The following is a 19,264-nucleotide window of genomic DNA, read 5'->3' as shown; positions in this document are numbered from 1 at the left end:
AGCTCTTGGTTTCATTGATCTGTTCTACTGTTTTGTTTGTTTCTATATTGTTTACTTCTGCTCTAATCTTTATTATTTCCCTTCTTCTGCTGGTTGTGGGCTTTATTTGCTCCTCCTTTTCTAGTTCCTCTAGGTGTAAGTTTTGCTTGTGTATTTGGAACCTTTCTCACTTCTTGAGATAGGCCTGAATCACAGCAGTCCATTTTGGTTTTTGTTTTCTGTGCCTGTTCTGGCACGGACGCATGTTCTCTGGGTCCCAACAGCTTCCCAGGGCCCCGAGGGGCTCACATGCCCATGCCTGTGCTTGAGGCGTCCACGATTCACAGATGTGAATCGAATGGCACGTCGGTCCCTCCACCCTGAGGAATGGCACCTTCACAGGCCCTGGGAGGAGTTAGAGCCTCAGCGTCCTTTACTTTTTTGGGAAAAGTGTGCAGCAGGAGGGGGGCCTGCCCGCCGCACTCAGCCCTTCTCTCCCCACCACCCCACACGTTGCACGGCCTCACAGGCTGCATGCCCAGATTCCAGCCACCCCACCCCTGAGAGCAGCCACCCCGCGTCCCCACTTTGGGGCGCCTTTGTCAAAGGCACAGGACCTCAACTGCACGTGCAGAGGGCTGAGCCCGGGGGCTTCTCTTTGGAAATTCCCTCCTCCTCCTACAGGGGTGGCCAAAGCTGTGGGGGTTCCCTGGGTCAGAGTGGCAAGGACCTGCCCTCGGGGCCCCCTTGAGAGCGGAAGAGACTTCCAGGTAAAGCCACCGAGGCCTCTGTTTGGACAGTTGAGGGCAGCAGGAGGCCTAGAGGGCTGTGTGTGGCCCAAGCACTGAGCACCGGGACAGAGGCCCCGGGCCGGCCCGGCTCTGACCGAGGGGTGCCGCTGTACAGTCCTGAGCTTGGCTTCTGCCTGCACGGAAAGGACAGTCCAGGTTGGGCACGGGCGAGGACAGCGATGCCTGCCACGTTCTTTTTTGTTTGTTTATTGTGAGGGAGAGAGAGAGGGAGAGAGAGAACGAGCAGGGGAGAGGGCCAGAGAGGATCCCAAGCAGGCTCCGTGCCGCCAGCACAGAGCCCAACGTGGGGCTTGAACTCATGAACCGTGAGATCATGGCCTGAGCCGAAATCAAGAGTCCCACACTCAACCAACTGGGCCACCCAGGTGCCCCACCCACCACGTTCTTATACAACTCTTATGTGTTCTTGTGCGCTCTTAAGTGGCTAAATGTTGACATTTCCCAAGTTCAGTTAGATTTAATAAAGTCCTAATTAAATTAAAAAACTCAAGGATTCTAAAATCCATTAAAAAAAATGCCGAGCAGGAAATGAAGCCTATTCCGAGGAAAACGAAGGTAGTGGCCAGGAGGCCACGGAGTAGAACTACTAACCAAATAAGCAACACTTGGGTGGGGAGATGGTGTTGGCATGAAACACTGAACGTGAGTGACCAAGATGATTCAGGGTGAGCAGGGCCTCTGCCTTGTCCTGCCCTCCGGCCCCTCCCCTGCCCTCCTATCCCCTGCCCTCCCGCCCCTCCCCTTTCCTCCTCACCCTGCCCTTCCACCCCTCCCCTGCCCTCCTATCCCTGCCCTCCCCACCTTTCTCGCAGTGCCGGCCATGGAACCCTCGGGGGCACTCGCAAGTGTAGGAGTCCTCATGGGCGTCACAGGAGCCTCCGTTGAAGCAGGGGTCCGAGTCACAGGGTGATGGCAGTGCTGGGGGGACAGAGAGTGGTCACCCTGACTTCCCAGCTGGAACCGAGGCCACTTAAAATATACAATTTGTGGGATTGTGGGGTGGGGGTCTTAAGTCTTTACACCAGGCTCTAAGGCCCTTCCCTGGAAATTTCTTTTATTCTCAAATTTTCCAGAATTCATCCTACCTCTTGTATGAGCTAGGACGAGTTGTGGTACGTAGATGTTTCTATACGAGCACCACCATCGTCATCACGTGTAATTATACGTTACGTACATAAGCCGTTACTTCTCTGCATACCAACACATACACAGGAGTAAGTATTCAATCACACATCCTGAATTAGGCTCGCGTGAAGGATTTTCATAGCCGAGCCAGGGGCTCAGGGAAGAGCTCGCAAGCATCTAGACACGACTTTCCAGCTGTGAACTTCTGGCGGTGCAGGGGGTGGACGCCTGGCCCAGACTACAGAAGGTGACACGGTAGGGGGTGGCGTCACACACAGGGCCTCTGGTGGCCTGTAGGGAAGCCCCGGCCTCCACTTGCTGTGCCCCCACTCCTCCTCCTAACACCGCCCCCGCCCCGTGCCCCGCCCCCAGCTCACAGTGGCTGACGTTGTGGTCAGTGTGGCAGACGCAGAGGTAGCTCCCCCCGTACTCCATGCAGTAGCCCCCATCCGGGCACTGCGTGTTCATGTTGCAGGGCGTGGCTGTGACTTCTGCAGGGAAGGAAGAGGCCCGTGTGTTTCCCTGGGGACTTGGAGTCCTTGGGAAGGAGCAGGTGGCCAGCCCCACACCCTGGGGTGGGAGCGGGGGATCACGGGACCCCTAGTTAAGGGTCTGGGTCTATGCTCTGGGCCCAGACCCAAGCTACCACCTATCCTCCGGTTTGGGGGATTTTTAGGGGCAAGGCGGAAAGGGTGCCCCCGCCACAGCCGTGGGCACTTACCAAATTCACAGAGGAGCCCAAAGAACCCTGGCGGACACTGGCAGAGGGTGGTGTTGGCCTCTAGGCATCTGCCACCATTGCGGCACCCACAGTGCTCAGGGGTTCCTGCCGTAGACAAAGGGAGGGAAGAGCCTCCGATGTGGGAGTGCTGGAAGGCAGAGGCCTCCCCTGCACCTGCCTCCCTCCTGCGCCTGAGCCTCCCCTGCACCTGACAACACCTGTGCACCTGACTCTCTCCTAAGCCTGACCCTCCCCTGCGCCTGACTCCCTCCCGCTCTTGACCCTCCCCCCTCCCCTGCACCTCACCCTCCCCTGAGCCTGACCCTCTCCTGCACCTGACTCCCTCCTGCGCCTGACACACCTGGGCAACTGACTCTCTCCTAAGCCTGACCCACCCCTGCAGTTGACTCCCCCTGCTCCTGACCCTCCCCTGCGCCTGACCCTCTCCTGCACCTGACTCCCTCCTGCGCCTGACCCTCCCCTGCGCCTGACCTGCTCCTGCACCTGACTCCCTCCTGCGCCTGAACCTCCCCTGCGCCTGACAACACCTGTGCACCTGACTCTCTCCTAAGCCTGACCCTCCCCTGCACCTGACTGCCTCCTGCTCTTGACCCTCCCCCCTCCCCTGCACCTCACCCTCCCCTGAGCCTGACCCTCTCCTGCACCTGACTCCCTCCTGTGCCTGACCCTCCCCTGTGCCTGACACACCTGTGCAACTGACTCTCTCCTAAGCCTGACCCACCCCTGCACTTGACTCCCCCTGCTCCTGACCCTCCCCTGCGCCTGACGCCCTCCTACGCCTGACCCTCCCCTGTTCCCATGAGTGCTGCTGTGTACACACACACACACACACACACACACACACTCTTTCTCTCTCTCTCCCTCTCTCTCTTTTCCCTCCCCCACCCCCTCGTGGGTGTTTGCATGCACACTTACCTGACTCCCTGCATACACTACCACAGGAGGACCTTGCCCTGAACCACAGCCCGGCAGCCCCAGCCCAGACTCACTCTCCCTGCAGTCGAGGCCAGTGAAGCCCTGGGGGCATTCGCACACGTAGCCCTCCTCTGCATCCACACAGGTGCCCCCGTTCTGGCAAGGGGCTGAGAGGCAGGGGTCGGGCACTGGGTGGCTTCCTGCAAGAAAGACAGAGGTCACCAGAGGCCACACGGAGAGCACGGGGCGGGGTGGGGTGGGGTGGGGAGTGAGGCCAAGGGCCTCCTTGCTCGGGCCCCACAGTGCTCAGGTCTCAGTGCAAGTGGGATTTGAGTCTGAGGCTCACTTTCTGGAAACTGCTTTCTAGCTGCCTGTCACCGTCTGAGCCCCCTCTGTGGGGAGCAGAAGGGGAAGCAAGAGTAAGCGCCCCATGGAGTGCACAGCTAAGGCCAGAGGCTTTAAACAAATGTTTCTAATCACACATTTCTGTTAGTAACATGGTTGGGATTTTCCACATACAGTTTTTGTTGATTTCTAGTTTAACTACTGTAATCAGAGAACACAGTCCTTTCCAACTGACTGAACTTTATTTTTTTTTAATTTTTATTTAAATTTTAGTTGACAAGCAGTGCAATATTTGTTTCAGGAGTAGAACCTAGTGATTCATCCCTTGCATACAACACCCAGTGCTTATTACAAGCCCTCCTTAGTACCCATCTGCCATCTAGCCCACTCCCCACCCATCTCCTTCCATCAGCCCTCAGTTTGTTCTCTATCGTTAAGAGTCTGTTGTGGTTTGTTTCCCTCTCTTCTCTTCCCCCCCTCTTCCTGTACATTCATCTGTTTTGTTTCTTAAATTCCAGATGAGTGAAATCACTTGGTATTTGTCTTTCTCTGATTGACTTATTTCACTTAGCACAATACACTCTATCTCCATCCATGTCTTTGCAAATGGCAAAATTTCCTTCTTTTTGATGGCTGAGTAATATTCCATTGTCTACATATACCGTATCTTCTTTACCTAGTCATCAGTCGATGGACATTTGGGCTCTCTCCATAGCTTGGGTATTGTTGATAGTGCTGCTATAAACATTGGGGTACATGTGCCCCTTCCAGTCAGCATTTTTGTATCCTTTGGGCAAATACCTAGTAGTGCATTTGCTGGATTATGGGGTGAGACTTATTTTGTGTCCTACGGGATGGTCTGTCATAGTGAGTGCTCCGTGAGCACTTGGAAAGGATGCGAGGGTTTGTAAATGTCACTTAGGTCAGGTGGTCCGACGGTGCTTTTCACATCTTTGAGGTCCATACTGATTTCTGTGAATCACTGAGAGTGGCGTATTGGAGCCACCCCGGTAGTCATGGATCTATTTCTCCTTGCTTTCGCTTCCTTTGTCCTGATACGTGTTCAGTGTTCACGGGTGCAAGTACATTACAGATGCTCTGCCTTTTTGATGGGTTGACACCTTTGGCATAAAAGAGCCATCCGTCTCCGGCAGTATTCCTTACTCTAGAGTTTAATCTGTTTGATGTGAAGATAGCCACTCCAGCTTCTCTCGATCAGTGTTTGCCAACCTGTTCCTTTTCATTGTTTAGATGTTTGATTTCTTCATGTGGTTCAGAATTTATCTTTTAAGTAATATATGGTACAATTGGCTTTTGCTCGATGTAGACTTTTAACACATGTACAGATCTGTGTTGCCCCCACCACAATGAGGACACTGAGCACTCCGTCATCTCAAGTACTTCCTTGTTCTGTCTTTTCAGGGTCACAGACTCCCTCCCTTCCTGAGCCCCTGGCAACTACTGATCTGTTCATCACCACAGTTTTGTCTAAGAATGAGAGAAGTGGAAGATTACGTATGAACAGTATGTGATCTTTTGAGACTGGCATCTTTCACTCAGCATCAGGCCTCCAAGATCTGTCTCAGTTGTATGATCAGCAATCATGTATTCCATGAACGGGGAAGGACATTTGGATTCCTAGGTTTTTGTGATTATAAATAGACACGCTATGAACGTTTGTGTATTTTGTGTGAACATAGTTGTTATTTCTTTAGGGTTAATAGCTAGGAATGGGATTGCTGGGTCATACTATAAGTGCACGTTTAACTTGATGAAACACTGCGAGGCTGTTTCCACAGTGGCTAAACCATTTGGCATCACCACCCAACATACGCAGGAGTTCCTATAGTTCTGTGTCCTCACCAGTCAGCACTTTTTCTCGTAGCCATTCTGATAGCTTTGTGGTGGTACCTCATCGTGGCTTTAATTTGCAATTCACCAATGGCTAATGATAATGACAGATCACCACGTTTGTTCATGTGCTTCTTTGCCTTCTGGGAATCCTTTATGGTTAAATGTCTTGTTCAGGTCTTTTGCCCATTTTGTGATTGGTTGGCTGTTTGGTCACAGTTGAGCATGGAGAGTTCTTTATGTGTTCCAGACACCACTCCTTTGTCAGACAGGACTTCTTGAAGCATGCAGCTTGTCTCCTCATTCTCTGGACCGTGTCTTTCACAGAGAAGTGTGTTTCATTCTGATGAAGACCACTGTTTCTGTCTTCCTCTGCTGGGATATGCTTTTGCTGTCTTACCTAAGAACCTTCATCTAACCCTAGGTCACAGAGATTTTCGTCCTATGTTTTCTTCTAGGAATATAATGGTTTCAGGTTTTCCATTCAGGTCTATGATTCATTCTGACCTAATCTTGTATAAGGTGTGAGGTTGAAGCTGAAGTTCATTTTTTGCACAAGAATGTCTAATTGTTCCGATACCGTGTGTTGAAAAGATAATCCTTTCTCCACTGAATTGCTTTCATACCTTTTAAAAAACTTGGCCATATATGTGTGGGTCTTCTGGATCCTGTCTTCCATTCCAGGGATGTATGTGTCAATCCCTTTGCCAATACCACAGGGTCTTAATCACTGTAGCTTTATAGTTAAGTCTTAACACTAGGTAGTGTGATTCTTCAACATTTACTCTTTTCCAAAATTGTTTTGGCTGTCTTAATTCCTTTGTCTTTTCATATAAATTTTAGGACCAGCTTATGCATAGCTACAAAACTCTGCTGAGACTTTGGTTGGAATCATGTTAAATCTATAGATCACCTTGGGGAGGACTGACATATTTACTATGTTGAGTCTCCCAGTCCATGAACATGGGATGTCCCTCCATTTCCTTAGATCTTCAGTTTCTCTCACCAGAATTTTGTGGTGTTCAGCATACAAGTCCTGTACGTGTTTCGTCAGATTTATGCCTAAGTCTTTCAATTTGGGAGAAGCTATTATAAATGGTATTGTTTTTAACATTTTTGATCGGATTGCCCAACTTAAGGAGCTCTGGAATTCAGAAGTGATTATGGGGTTGCTGAACCCAGATCCCCCTCTCTGCAATCTCCCCATAGTTCCCAGTGCTCTGGGGCGACCCCTGAGTCCTCTGGCAAGAAATCTGGGGCTTTTATTGACCCCATTCTGCTACTTCCATCCTGTGAGTGCGCTCTCAAGTCTGGGCCAAGTGGTGGGTGGACAGAGAAAAAGAAAAGCAATGGAAGTTGCCCATCCTTGTGGAGTCATAGGACCTCCAGGTGGAGAGGAAGTTTCCTCCTGTCAGTTTGGACCCCTGAGGGCCCCCCCGCCCCACCCATTGCTGCTATTGTTGGCCCTGCTTCTCGTGCCCGACCAGTGGCTACTCCTGGAGCTCTTTCTGTCCATCTGATGCTCATTTGTGGCCCGGGAGATGCTTTGAGTCCAGGCAGGGGAGGCACCAGAGGAAAAAAATGGTAAATTCACCACTGGTTCTGTGGTGCTTCGAAGCTTGGTCCTCTTCCCCGGTCCGCCTGCTACTATTTATTTTTCCGAGTCCTCAGAGAGTTACTCCACGCATTCTGTCCAGGATTTATGGCTGCATCCAGTGGGAGAAACAGGGCACAGCACGCTTACTCCATCTTACCCAAAACCAGAAACCCACTCCACTACTTTCAAATTATCTGTGTCTTTATATTTATAGTAGGTTTCTTGTAGACAGTATCTAGTCGGGTCTTGCTTTTCAATGCAGTTTTACAACATCTGCTTTTTAAGTGGTGTGTGTACCCGTGTCACGTGTTAACAGAACTAGCAATGTGATCAAACCTGCCATCGTGCTGGTGGTTGTGACTCGTTCCATGTATTTCTTACTCCTTTTTTCTTCTTTTCCTGCCTTCTGGATTGAGTATTTTTAGGATTCCGTTTTATTTCCACCACTGTTTTATTTATTTATTTTTTTAAAGTTTATTTATTTTGAGGGGGGAGAGGCAGAGAGAGAGGGAGAGAGAGAGAATCCCAAGCAGGGTCTGCACAGGCAGAAATGTTAAAGGAAATTGCTTAGATTAAAGAAAAACGGTACCAGATGAACATCCGGATCTACACAAATGAATGAAGGGCTCTGGAAACGCTAACTATGTGGGTAAATGTACAAGCATACCTCATTTTACTGGGCTTCACTGATCCTGTGTTCTTTGCAAATTGAAGGTTTGTAGCAACCCTGCACCAAGCAGGTCCCTGGGGCCATTTTTCTAATCGCATTTGTTCACTTTATGTCTCTGTGCCACATTTTGGTAAGTTTGCAGTATTTCAAAATTTTAAACTGTGATTATATTTGTTATGGTGATCTGTGATCAGTGCTTATAACTCACTAAAAGCTCAGATGATGGTTACCATTTTTTAGCAAAGTAGGTTTTTTAAAAAATATTTTTAATGTTTATTTATTTTTGAGAGAGAGAGACAGAGCGTGAGCAGGGGAGAGACAGAGAGAGAGGGAGACACAGAATCCGAAGCAGGCTCCGGGCTCTGAGCTGTCAGCACAGAGCCCGACGTGGGGCTCGAACCCACAAACTGCGAGATCATGACCTGAGCCAAAGTCAGATGCTTAACCGACTGAACCCCCCAGGCACCCCTAGCAAAGTAGTTTTTAATCAAGGTGTGTATATTTTCTTAGATGTGATGCTATTACACACTTAACAGACTGCAGTGTAGTGTTAACATAACTTTTATAGGCACTGGGAAACCAGAAAATTCATTTGACTCCTTTTATTGCCATATCCATGTTATTATAGTGGTCTGGAACTGAACCCACAGTATCTCCAAGGTATAATTGTAAAATACTTCTCTTCTTTTTAATCTCTTTAAAGATAATTTTAACACAAAAAATAAAAGTATGTTTTGGGCTTTGTAGCATTTATAGAAATAAATGTATGACCTTAATAGCTTAAAGCAGAGTGTGCAAGCTTTTCCTGTGAAGCACCAGCTACTAGAATTTTTGGCTTTAAGAGCCATGTGACCACAGATATTCAACTCGCCAGTGTAATGCAAAAGCAGCCAGCCATAGACATACATGAATGAATGGGCATGGCTGTGTTCCAATAAAACTTTATTTTTTAAAATGGGTGTCAGGCGGGGTGCCTACGTGGCTGAGTCGCTTAAACATCTGACTCTTGGTTTCGGCTCGGGTCATGATCTTGCGGTTCATGAGTTTGAGCCCTGTGTCGGGCTCCATGCTGACCCCACAGAGCCCGCTTGGGATTCTCTCTCTTCTCCCGGACCTCTCTCCCCTTCTCTGCCCCTCCCCACCTCTTTCAAAATAAATAAATAAACTTAAAAAAAAAAACCCATTTCTTATAGATCAGATACGCCGGTGCTGAATTCTCTGTTTTTGCTGTCTGACAGGTCTTTACTTCGTGTTTGAGAGACAGTTTTTCTGTGTATACACTGCGAGGGGGACCGCCCGCTGTCTTGAGGCTGGCACTGCTTCTGATGAGAAGTCTTTACCATTCTTGTTTCTCTTTGTCCTGTGTCTGGTCTTTGTCCTCTGGCTGCATTTCAGATTTTCTCTGTTACTTGTTTTCAGCAATTTGATTATGATGTGCTTTGTGTGATTTTCTTCCCGCTTTTCTTGGATACGTGGGTTTTAATTTTCATACAACTTAGAAAATACGTGGCTATTATTTCCTCAATCTTTTTCTGTGCCCCTGCAGCCCCTCCATCTTTCTGGGCCCCACGTGTGTAGACCCTAAACTGCCTGGTGTGTGTCACACGGGTCCCTGAAGACTCGGCCTTGGTCGCAGTCTCTCTCCTTCCTGTGCTGCCTGTTGGGTCGTTTCTTCCAGTGCACGGATCTTTCCTTCTGCAGTGTCTAACCTGTGGTTAATAGGTCCAGTGTGTTTTTAATACAGAGATTTTACGTTTTGTATCTCTAGAAGTTCCTTGTATCTTCTTCTCACTGTGTCTTTTCCCCTCCACAGCCTTGAGCACACAGAGCATGTTCACATGAGATGATTAAACGTGCACATCTGCTAATTTCAGCGTCTCTGCCGTCTGCTCCTGTTCATCTATTTTCCTTCTGGCTGTGGGTCATAATATTCTTTTTTTTTTCTAATTTACTTAATTAACAATTGTTTAAATGTTTATTTATTTTTGAGAGAGAAAGACAAAGCACGAGCAGGGGAGGGACAGAAAGAGAGAGGGGGATGCAGAATCCGAAGCAGGCTCCAGGCTCCGAACTGTCAGCACAGAGCCCGACGTGGGGCTCGAACTCACGAACCGAGAGATCCTGACCTGAGCCGAAGTCAGAGGCTCAACCGACTGAGCCTGTGGGTCATATATTCTTGATGCTTAGTATGCCTGGTAGTTTTTGGCTGGGCATTTTGGGGTCCTGGATTCTGTTACATTCCTTTAAGGAGTATAGGATTTGATTCTGGCATGTGGTTAAACTACTTGTGATTGGTTTGAGCCTTTCAGACTTTCTTTCAGTGTTTGTTAGGACAGGTCAGATTAGCCTTTACTCTAGCATCTATGTATCCACACCAGCAAGATGATCCCCACCGACGACCCTCCTCAGTGTTGGCCCCGGCTGTGAAGAGCTCTCTGCACCCTGGCTGTAGAGAAGCGGGTTATTCTGAGCCTTGTAGAGTTCCGAAGATTGTCTGACTCACACTTCTGGGGGCTCCTTCCCGGCCTGTGGACCTCACCCCACCTGGACTGTGCTGAGCAGAGTCGGGGTCCCCTCTGCTCATCCTCAGAGCTGCTTCTCACATCTCCTCCAACCTCCTGCTTAGTAGCCCCGTCCCTTTTGGAATTCTCCCCACAAACTGCAACCACCGAACTCGAGTCCCAGTCTCCGAGACCCCGAGACTCCGGGGAACTGCTGGAGCCTGGATCCCTTGCTGCAAGGGGCCGGGGGGGCTTCCCGCAGGCAGACTCGGGGCAGTTGTGCGGTGTACTGCCCTGCAGTCCCTCCTCGCAGGGGAACAGTCCCAGGATGTCTGTTGTCCAGAGGCCAAAAATAGTTGTTTCGTGTATCTTGTCCGGTTTTCCAGTCGTTGACGGCGAGGGAAATTCCCTTGGCCAGAAGCAGAAGAGTGGATACTGTTTTTTAAAATTACCTCCACCTTTTGGTCACCTTCCTGTTGAATCTGATTAGGATGTCAAGGCTGGCATCTTGCAACGTGACTGATGAGCGTACATTAGGGATGGAGGTGTCGGTTCTGTCCTTCCTTATTATTTGCTTGTATTTGCGTTATTCTTCCCATACCGAATGTGGTTTCTTTGCAAAATCTTTTAAAATCATTAATCTGTTTTCTGACATGAGTTTAGTTAAATACACAGATATTTAGATAATAATCTGGGCAAGGTGAGCTGTGACCCTTCACAGTGATTTTAAGCAACCAGACCGATAAGATTGCTGCCTTCCCCTCCTCCCCTCTGCACTGCAGAGCCTCACCCTGTCCTCAGGATGTGGCCCGTCCTGTGTGGCCGTCTGACCAAAGACTGATGGAGGGCATAGCATCCACCTACATCTTACTTGTGGGCAAAATGTCATTTCCTTCTTAAGTTTTTAGACTCCAAGTAAACCTGACGAGCTTGTCTTGGGCCCCCTGGGGAGCAGCTGCCCATGCCGTGCACACTGCTCTCGTCGGCACAGTGGCCGAGCAAGACCTTTGGAGGTCAGAGCAATGTCAGACGCTGACAGCCTGGATTTATTCTGTGGGTTGTAAAATCTGGTTGTTTTTTACATTGATCTACCGAGTCATAATCAGCATTTAAAACAATGGGAAATAGAAACCAGCAAATTTCATCACATGTAGTAAAGATCAGTTTTCTTTCCAACTCTCGTCGCTCATTCCCTTGCACGGTGAGCGGTCTGGAGTCGGAAAGAAGGATGTTAAAAAGCCAAGAATCTCCTGAGCTGGAGGAGGGGCCTTGAGAGTGTGGCCGTCTTTCCCTGCATGTTACAGATGGACATGGGGACTGGAGAGGACCCCGCACGGCACGTGGGCGGCAGAGTCGGGGCCACAATGGCAGCTCTGGGGACAGGCTGGCACAGGCAGGCTGGGGAGGTGACCCTCCCCACCCCAGACCGCAGTGGAGCCGATCTGGACAGTGAGGTAAAGGGGCCGGGTGCCCGCGCTGGACCGCCGTCGCTGTGGGGCCCGGGGGCTGTGGGCACGTGCCGTTACCTGTCTCGCAGCGAGGTCCTGCGAACGGCTCTGAGCACAGGCAGGTGAAATTCCCCACGAGGTCCACACACGAGCCTCCATTCAGGCACGGGCCCGAGGCACATTCATCCACGTCTGCGGGCAGAGGAGGTGGGAGCTTGCTCGAGCCGGCCTTTGGCTCCCTGGCACCTGGTCTGGCCGGGCGGGAGCCTCTCCCTTCCCCCGGGCAGGCCACTCACCCGTCTCGCAGGCCGTGCCCGTGTAGCCGGCCTGGCACAGGCACACCGCCGAGCCGCTCTCCGCCTGGCACCGGCCGCCGTTCTCACACTCTCTGGTGTCACACGGAGACAGTGCTGCACGTGCAGAGGGGGGAAGGTGTTGGACCCCTCGCTGTGGCCACGGGGGCGGGGGGGAGTCCCGTGGAGCCCCACTCTGCGGGCGGCTCTGGAGGGTGTTGGCTGTGGGGGGCCTGGCCCGGACGGTCCCCACCCATCGGCCTCGAGCTCGTCCCCGCCGGGGTTGTGGCAGCAGATCTGGGGTGGAAGGGGGCTGTGCGCGCTGGTGGGGGGCGCAGGGGTGAGTGGGCCCAGGTTCCACCCTCCCTGTGGTTCTTCTTCTCAGTTGCCAGCACAGAGTGGGATCCTGGGGCACTGGCTGGAGGGATTCCTCTGGGCCAGAGCCTTGAAGGGGTGCAGCGGGCAGGGGTGCAGGAGGAGAATGGCCCTTAGGGGAAGGGGCGAGGGGGGGAGGAGGCATGTCTTGCCGCAGGGCTGGGCGCAGAGGCTGTCAGCCCCCACCAGGTGGGGGTGAGCTGAGGTGGTGCCTGTGCCTGGCCACCTCCACCCAGCGTGCTGGCCTCTCAGACTCCCTGGTGGCTGCTGGCCCCTGAGCTCCGGTGGCTGAGCCGGGGGTGGGGGGACACTGCCTTCCCTCAGCCATGACACATGTCCTGATGACAGCGCATTCCCCAAATGACTCAGTGTGGGCGCCAAATGCATCGGGAGCACGTGGCCCTCCCGGGCCTCGTGGGGGACAGTGGGAGGAAGGAGACGGCGGTGTGGAGGGGCTCTGCTGGCTGACGGCACCAGGTGACCCCCGTCTCCCGGACCCTGACTCCACCAGAGAGCAGGGCTGGGCACCCGTGGGGAGGGGAGGCTCATGGTGAACAGCGCAGGTGTCCCTGTCTGGACGCTGCTGGGTGTCCCTGCTGTCGTGTGCCCTGGTGGCTGAGGTGGGTCCTGAGACCAGCGAGCGTCGGTGGGGACATGGGACTCGTCGGTGTCACTGTCTTGGCCGTGAGGAATCTGAGGCACGGGGCCACCGGCTCCAGCCCCAGACCCTCCGAGGGGCCTCCCTGGGCCCAGACACATGTATGTGCACTGGAGTCACAGACCTTGAAACATTCCTTGTGGCTATAAGTCTCCCTGAAAAATGGTTCTTCTAAGATCGAAGCTTCTTGTACAGTTGCTATTTGTACACACTTGATTTAACGACGTGTTATGTGTCTCTAAATCACGGTTGAACATCAGTAAGTGTCTTTAGGGGAATGGGTGTGTGGCCCAGCCCAGGGGCGTTAGGGATCACGGTGCTTTGATCTTAAGAGGCTCTTTTTCTTGGGCTCCCCTAGCAGCTTCCCACAGTGAGACTGGGGGTGGAAGTGGGGGCCCCCCTTCCGGCACCGGGTAGGCAAAGGGCCAGGGTGAAGGGACCCCAGAGAGGTGCTAGAGGAAGGGCAGGGGGTGGTGTTTGGAAGGAGGGAGGCAGGTGGGGTGCAGCAACAAGGAGGTCTCAAGAAGGACCCCAACCCTCGCCTGTGAGACCTGGGGGCCTCCCCTTCTGTTGGGGGCTGTTGGGGTTTGGGGTCCTGGGGGTACAGAGAGGAAGAGGGTGGGGGGTTGTGCCCTTCTGCACCCCACAGATGGCCTGTCCAACCTCAGGAGCCCCCACATTCCCCCCAAGCCAGTCCAGAGCTGAGAGGGAAGTGATGGCCCGTAGCACCTGGGGCGGCCCTCGTGCAGGCCCTGTGGCCCGGCTGGAACCGGGCACCGACCGCTCCAATGTGTCATCCCTGGTGTGCGCACCAGGGCCCAGGAGGCGCTCTGGATTCTCCTCTCGAGTCTCCGCTCCTGCCCCCACGAGCCTCGGGGCTGCCCGAGTCTACCGCCGAGCCCTCCGCGGATGCCGACCCGGTGCCCCCACCGGGCTGACCACGTGTCCCTGGACGGGCAGGACCACTCGGGGTGCCCTGCAGCCGCTGGCGTTCCTCTCACCTGTCTCACAGGTGGGCCCCCCGAAGCCGGCTGGGCATCGGCAGCTGAAGCTGTTGATGCCGTGTGTGCAGGTCCCGCCGTTCTGACATGGATGGGAAGCACATTCGTTAACATCTGAAAAACAGGGCCGGCTGGGGCCTCAGTGGACGAAGCCGGGTTGGGGAGACTCTGCCCGGACGCCCTCCCGGCCTCGCTTCAGGGGGGGTCGGCTCAGACGGGGCAGCCGTAGCCCCGCCTGCCATGCTCTCTGTCGGGGAGCCTCTGTGTGCCCCCCCTCCATCGCCCACACTGTGGGGACAGACACCCTGACCTTGGGCTCTTGGGGCCCCTGGCTGTGCTGCAGTGCACACTCACCCAGGTGACACCGCCTCCCGGTGAAGCCTGAGAGGCAGGAGCAGCTGTAGGAGGGGTTGCCCGTGATGCAGTCGTCAATGCACTTGCCGCCGTTGAGGCAGGGACGCAGGGCCAGGCACACGGAGGCTGTGGACACAGGAGGGAGCCGAGCCGTCCCTTCCCTCCCCTGACCCAAAGGGCCCGTCTCTGAAGGATCGCCGGTGGTCTGCTGGCCACCCAGCATCCACGATTCACTTCCCAGGTCTCCCAGGGTGCCCAGTGCACCTGCCGTGTGTCCTGCTGACATTTAGATTCCTACGCCGTGACTCTGGCTTTCCCTGGAGGCCACGCTTTCCCAGAATCCTTTAAACCCACAGCACTTCCTACCTCTTTAATGCATCAACTTGTCTGAGGAACTAACAAGGTTCAAGACCCAAGGGTGCCTAGCGACACAGGAAGGTGTGCGGGCATGAGTGAGCCCGATGAGAAGGACGTCTGCAGGTGTGGACGAGGGGCACCCACCCCTGTGGGAGCCAGAGGCGGTGGGCGGGGGTCCCTCGGGCCTTTCTGAGGGGATGCAGTCTGCTCCCAGGGGCGCCCGTGATAGTTACGGAAACGCACGCCCAGCTGCCCTCCGGGTCTCCCCGCGTGAAACAGGAGGGCCACACTCAGGGTTGTTGAAGTCAGGGTTTCTCACATCATGGCCTCCTGGCCAGGGGGTCTCCAGCGGTCCCCGAGGGCCACCCAACCCCATGCCTGGGCCTCGCAGGACGCGCAGCCCACAGAGCTCAGCTCAGGGGGCCGTACCCCTCTGGAGAAGTAGGGCCACTGAAATCTGCGATGAAGAAGCACAGCTTGGCAGGTAACTAGAGCACCCCCAGGTCTCGGATCTCCCGTTACTAGGAGGGCCCCGGGAGATCTGGCGTGGTATGAAGGACAGCAAGCGGGGGACACACCCGGAAGGACCTCGTGGCCCAGAACACCATCAGAGCTAAGGGTATCTTTCGGACGGCCCCCGCCCCTCACCCGTACCCCTCCTCCGTTCACTCGGTCACACTGTCACTCTGCCGGCCGTTGTGTGGCGGCTGTGTCCACCAGCCGTTTCTGGACCGGCCTTCCTCAGGACTGAGCCTTCCAACGGTGGAGGCGCTGCCTCTCGCGTGTGAACTGACCCTCCCGTCCCGGCACGGCCCGTGTGTAGGCAGCCCGGACTGACACGCACGGGCTCCCTCTCCTGGGCCTGCAGCGTGGCCGCGGGGAAGCAAGGGGGCTCCCGTGGGCCTCTGTGCACACTAGTTCGGAAGGCCCAGCCCTGCCTCCTCCGTCTACTCCCCCAGGAGCCTGGGATCGTGGAGGGAAGCACGTCACCGTGGGAAAAGGATCCCCGAGGGACTGGCCAGACCCTCTTCTGAAGATCATTTCTCAGGGTCACAGCCTGCAGCCTTTGTGGGGAGCATGGGCCTGGCCACACCTAGACACACGCCTGCTCTCACACCTGCTCCCACACTCGCGTCCACGCTGCACCGCTCACGGCAGCCCACACCTGCACCCGTACTTCGATCCCTAACCACAGCCTAAGCCCCTGGCTACTGGCGGGTGACAAGCAACAGACCTCCCTGACATCAGAGACGCAGCGGTGTCCCCACCCCTGAAACACCACCGCCCAGAGCCCAGATGGGCAGAGTAGGCCGCGGGCTTGGCCGGGCCCGCCCTGGGGCTGCAGGAGGGCTTGCGTTCTTGGGTGCCCCGCTTGCCACTTTGGGGAAGGGGCAAAATTATTGGCTCCTGGGCTCCCTGGCCTGTGGGTTCCCCATCCTCTGGGCTCAGGCTCTGGCTGGGGCCTATTTGGTGCTCCGGTGAGTGGGTGGGCTCGGCTTCCCCAGGCATCTCTCACCGGGGCACCATCCTCAGGCCTTGGTGAGTCTTCCTGCCCGCCGGGGCGCACACCCGCCCTCCCCGGCTCCTGCCCCTGTCCCTGCAGAGTGCGCGCCTGTTGCCCTGGAAGGTCTGGGTGGGATCCACCCGCGCTGGGTTCGCTCGCCGAGCTATGGGGTTGGGAGAAGTGGGAAGAGGGTCCTCTCTGTGGCCTCAGTCTCCTTGTGGGTGGGAGGTGAGTCCGCGAAGGCGGTCCCCACGTGGGCGTCATTGTGGCCTCAGCCTTTGCAGGCCTGTGGTTAGTCCTCCCCTCAGAGTGGCCACATCAATCGTTTACACACCCTCTCCATTTCTAAGCACGTTCCAGGAAAGTCTGCACCTCGGCCGGCACCACACAGGGGAAGGGGCTGGGACAAATCCTTCCTCGGCCAGTCCCGACTGTCTGCCCTAAGGTGGACCCTACCCGCCACCCCGCCCCATCTGATGCGTGGTCATTGCCTGAAGGCCCCCTGGGTGTCGGGGAGATCCCTCTGGTCAGGCAGATGCGGGGGGTGTGAAACAGGCAGCAAATCCCACCAAGCATCAAGTCCTTGGCAAACATGGGGAGATGAGTGAAAAGGGTGCCTGCCTTCCAGGCGATCCTGGGGACAGGTGCCCCTCCCCAGCCCAGGACACAGGCTGGGGGAGAATGAGGGGAGAGTGCCAGCTCCTGGACCCAGGACGGGCCACCCCGGCTTCTCCGTGGTCTCCAGCATATTCCCCCATGCGGCGCCCAGAGCAGGGATAGGAAAGCCTCCCCAGGAAAAGATGGGGCTCAAGGGGCGAGCCGGTACCAGCCCAGGTTCCTGGCTGGGGGAAGGGGTGGGCAAAGCCATGCCCTCCGGCAGCCTGCTTGTCCCCAGCGTCCAGCACCCCCTTCATCCGGCCTCGTCCTCCCTGCCCCCTCTCCCATCCTGCCCTTCCCCCGTCAAGCATCCAGCCCCCTTCTTCTTGCCCCCTCCTCCCTGTCCCCAGCATCCCAATCCCTTCCTCCCTGCTCCGGTCCCCTCCTGTCACCCCCCACCGACTCCCTGAGCCACCCCAGCCCCCACAGCCCTGAGCCGCTGTTTCCATCCTCTTACTTGTATGGCCGCAGCCCCCCACGCGCACCTGGGCATCATCGATTCTGAACGCCCAGCGCCCGGGCACGCCCACGTTGGTGGTGGTCTCCACCTCGACCATGTCCGCGGTGCGCGAGCCGGGGATGCTGAAGTAGCGCCGCCCGTCACCCGCATTGAAGCCAGCCTGGGGTGGGGAGAGTGGGGGGCAGGCGCCAGTTGGGTCCCCAGGTCCCCCTGAAGCTCCTGAGACCCACGTAACGCCTCCCCCCCGCCCCCCCAGTGGCCAGGGTCAAAGAAATCACGTGGAAGGCAGCTTTGTAACCCTGGAGCTTTACAGGTTTAGGGGTACCCCTACCGCCCCCCATGTCGTCCTTGTCCCGATCAGCAACCTCCCAGCCAGATCCTGACCCCAGCCGCCAGTCCCTCCAGCCACCAACCTTGAGCACTGGCGTGCTCCCCACACACACACCTGCGGGGCTCACTCCCTTGGAGTCTCAGCTCCCATAAGGACCAGGGGCCAGGGGCAAGTGTGAGCTCAGGAGAAAGTAGGTGGCCCGGGAGGAGGTGGGGGCCTTCACACAGTGCAGGAGCACTGGCTGGCCTTGGGGACTTGCACTTGACCACGCCCTCCACACTTAAGACTTCCTGCTGGCCACAGTTCTGTGGGCCACGGGCCAGCCCCTAGGACAGTCAGTGCACGGAGGACCACTGGCCTCTTCACGGTACTGGCTGTGTGCAGGGAGGGTCTGCCCGCCTTGTCAGCTGTGACAGGCGTGGCGGTGGGGAGCCGGGCCCCTACCTGGGCCGCGATCCCTCCCAGGCCAGTGGTGTCACCCCCGCTGCTGGCGTGTGTGCCTGTGGTCCACGTGATGGACTCGTAGTTGAAGATGGTGAAGGAGAACTTGCCGTCAGTGATGAGCACGGTCTGGAACGTGTTGACCTGCCGAGGAGGGAGGTCTGAACAGGGCTCTGCACCCCAGTGTCCACGCTGCAAGGCCCTGCCCCCCTCCGGCATCCCTTCGCGCACTGTCATCATCCACCGGCTGTGTTCCCGACTAGGTGGTCAGCCATCTGCCGTCAAGCTGATGGCCTCGTCCCCATCCTCCACCGTGTCCCCAGCATCTGAGGCCCCGGCACGGCCCAGACCCCCAATATCTGTCGCCTGGTGAGCGAGACACACCGAGGGGTCATGAGGGCCCACGGACGCCAGGAGCAGACGCTGCGCCCTGTGGTGGCTGGGGCACAAGGGCGAGCGTTGACTGGGCCAGATCCGCACCACTGCCTTGTGTGAAACAAAAAAACGTAAAGGGGGGGGGGGCGGGAGGGAGATAAAAAAAGGAAACAAGAAAAAGTGGTCTTAGTAATTCTTGTTTTCCATGGAATTCTCTTCCATGAAACTGATTGAGCAGCATGTGTAGGAGACGTTATTTCAGATCGGGCAGGGAGGGGGGCTGTTTAAAAAGTGATCTTGGGACTAGTAGGAAACTCTCTGAAAGAGGATAAAATTAGAGCTTTACATCTTTACATCACTTTAATAAAGCCCACGTCAAGTAAGGTTATGGATGGAACCATCAAAGCCCTAGAGGAAAATATGGGCACTCGAGTCTGCAGAGCTGCGTCGGGGAAGGACTTGAAGCATAACGT

At 55.2% G+C, this 19,264-nt stretch overlaps 1 protein-coding gene across 1 annotated transcript in view; it reads right to left on the bottom strand.

Annotated features, from left to right (window-relative positions):
• SNED1 (sushi, nidogen and EGF like domains 1) overlaps window positions 1–19,264 on the bottom strand; it is an 87,043-nt gene that overhangs the window by 40,761 nt on the left and 27,018 nt on the right. Inside the window, exons 3-12 of the mRNA XM_042950815.1 lie at window positions 18,420–18,560; window positions 17,642–17,804; window positions 14,667–14,792; window positions 14,313–14,426; window positions 12,282–12,395; window positions 12,064–12,177; window positions 3,648–3,773; window positions 2,638–2,742; window positions 2,294–2,407; window positions 1,593–1,709 (exon numbers count right to left, since the gene is read on the bottom strand). Coding sequence (XP_042806749.1) covers window positions 1,593–1,709; window positions 2,294–2,407; window positions 2,638–2,742; window positions 3,648–3,773; window positions 12,064–12,177; window positions 12,282–12,395; window positions 14,313–14,426; window positions 14,667–14,792; window positions 17,642–17,804; window positions 18,420–18,560 — 1,234 coding nt within the window. The remainder of the gene's footprint in view (window positions 1–1,592; window positions 1,710–2,293; window positions 2,408–2,637; window positions 2,743–3,647; window positions 3,774–12,063; window positions 12,178–12,281; window positions 12,396–14,312; window positions 14,427–14,666; window positions 14,793–17,641; window positions 17,805–18,419; window positions 18,561–19,264) is intronic.

The sequence above is a fragment of the Panthera leo genome, chromosome C1, assembly GCF_018350215.1.
Source record: "Panthera leo isolate Ple1 chromosome C1, P.leo_Ple1_pat1.1, whole genome shotgun sequence".
NCBI classification, from domain to species: Eukaryota; Metazoa; Chordata; class Mammalia; order Carnivora; family Felidae; genus Panthera; species Panthera leo.
Note: the sequence above shows the minus strand (reverse complement) of the source record. Positions and strands in the feature narration are given on the sequence as shown.